This window comes from Perkinsus marinus (assembly GCF_000006405.1).
Source record: "Perkinsus marinus ATCC 50983 genomic scaffold scf_1104296953548, whole genome shotgun sequence".
Lineage (NCBI taxonomy): Eukaryota > Perkinsozoa > Perkinsida > Perkinsidae > Perkinsus > Perkinsus marinus.
Genome location: NW_003208440.1, coordinates 1 through 1,827, shown reverse-complemented (window position 1 = coordinate 1,827; position 1,827 = coordinate 1). Strand labels below are relative to the sequence as shown.

The following is a 1,827-nucleotide window of genomic DNA, read 5'->3' as shown; positions in this document are numbered from 1 at the left end:
AATGACTCTAACTGATGAACTCTGGTTAGGCTGCCTTTTGACTTTTCGATCCTTTTGCCGAAGTATGTATGTCGAGTTCGAGAGAGGCACGGCATTCCCACATTCACTGTATGGTGATTCACCTTCCTTGCTCGGTGGTGATAGGAAGTTGTCAATGGCAGCAGTTTGTTGGTTTTATGTCCCTTGTTACTGCCGTTTCCTCGTCCGATATAACTACACAACCGGCCTTTGAGAGTATATTCCCCGTGTTGAGCTCGGAAGCAGAGGAGCTCATAGCGAGGATACCGTCAACTTCCTCACCGAGTCATCTGGTGCTGAGGCGCCGAGAGCTCGCCGTGAATTCTCATGAGTACTCGGCGACGACGATGAGACTCCTGGTCAAAGCGCAAGGGGAAGTTTATCCCAGGGAGGTTAGAGAGGTGAGGGGGGCTACGACAGCGTGATGTGACGGATGTGTGGTATGATAGTGATCTCTCGATCATTCGGCGATTGTCGATAATTGGACGTTTTTCTCTATTCAGAAGGTGCCGTATTTTGGCGGACTCCAAGCCGTGCGGAAGGAGATAAGTTATGCTCCACCCGAGCCGCCAGCACTTGATACATGCCGACTATCGTTGCCCATCCCTTCGGTAGATAGGCCTCATCTAGTCACGGCTGTTGTGCCCACTGGCGTTCACAAAATGTGCGCCGGTGAGACTCGGCCGGTGGTCTGTGCAGGGTAGGAATGCTGCTACTGTGAGCTAAGACAGCAGTTACTTGTTGTTCGTTCAGATCGCAACTGGACCCTGGTTCGCCGGACGGTTTCGACGTGACTATGATACCGCAACCTGTGAGCTGAAAGTTTATGATGACTGTTGTGTATCGGCCGAGGAAAAGGATGAGGACAAGTTTCACCACCAAGCAGTTCTCCATCTACTTCAACTTCTTTTTGTACCATCGTTGCTTCCGAGACAATTCTGAAACTCCGCTTAGTCTCGTGTGAATGTCCGATGAGTTGCTGCTTTATTATCGCCCTTGATTGCACTATGAGGCACAGACCGTCGGAGTGGGGGCTTTTGTGGCAGAGGCGACTAACTCCTCACTGTTGTGTTATGTCAGTGTTTACACTGGGGGAGCTGGGGGTGACAGTCTTGGGTGACTCAGTATTAGAATAGCAAATGTGCGAAAGAGACTGCGGACCTGACAACCATTGGGAGTGCTATTTCGAGAGAACAGCGGAAGGGCTCAGCTTTCAGTTGGCATTCTGCTTCTAGACTCGTCTCACTCAGTGCCGGGAACTTGGCAGTTCCTGGATTGGACATCATCAGGCTGTCCGTGCTGAGATCACTGTGGGAATCTCTGGGTTGTAGTTGATATGGTCAATGGTGTTTTCCCTACAATGCGAGCCTCTAGACTGTGTAAGGGACTATTCGTTGGGTCTTAGCAGCTTAGCATTGACCTTGTGCTGTCTCGCGGCTCTGAGGCAGTTGCTTTTCAAGAGCCCGCTGAAGCCAGAAGCTGCTGGTATTATTATAATAATATTGGTAGGTTCATGTGTTTACGGCCTCACCAGTGGTGTGTTGGAGGAATATATGTTCGCTTTCTTCAGCTGAGCTCAGGAGTTTTCTTACTAATCATAGGGGTTTATTTACGGCTTAGGGTAGAAGTGTTCGAAAACCAACTTGATTTGACGAAATTCCCTCAGAATTTTAATATTGATTTTGTGCATATTTTCCCGCACTGGCTCCTCACTGGGCTATTCCAGATTGAGCTGCACTCCGGGTTCTTGGTGAACTGCCCTGCCTCAGTCTCTCGTCCAGTGTTTACTCGGTTTCATCTACTACGGCT

General features: G+C 49.5%; 1 protein-coding gene across 1 annotated transcript; it reads left to right on the top strand.

The window, feature by feature from the left end:
* Positions 1–155: 155 nt before the first annotated feature.
* Pmar_PMAR026350 (hypothetical protein) lies at positions 156–1,074 on the top strand. The gene is made up of 3 exons (XM_002776387.1): positions 156–419; positions 522–718; positions 772–1,074. The coding sequence occupies exons 1-3, from the start codon at positions 177–179 to the stop codon at positions 836–838; spliced, it is 507 nt and encodes a 168-aa protein (XP_002776433.1). The 5' UTR covers positions 156–176; the 3' UTR covers positions 839–1,074.
* The last annotated feature ends 753 nt before the right edge of the window (positions 1,075–1,827 follow it).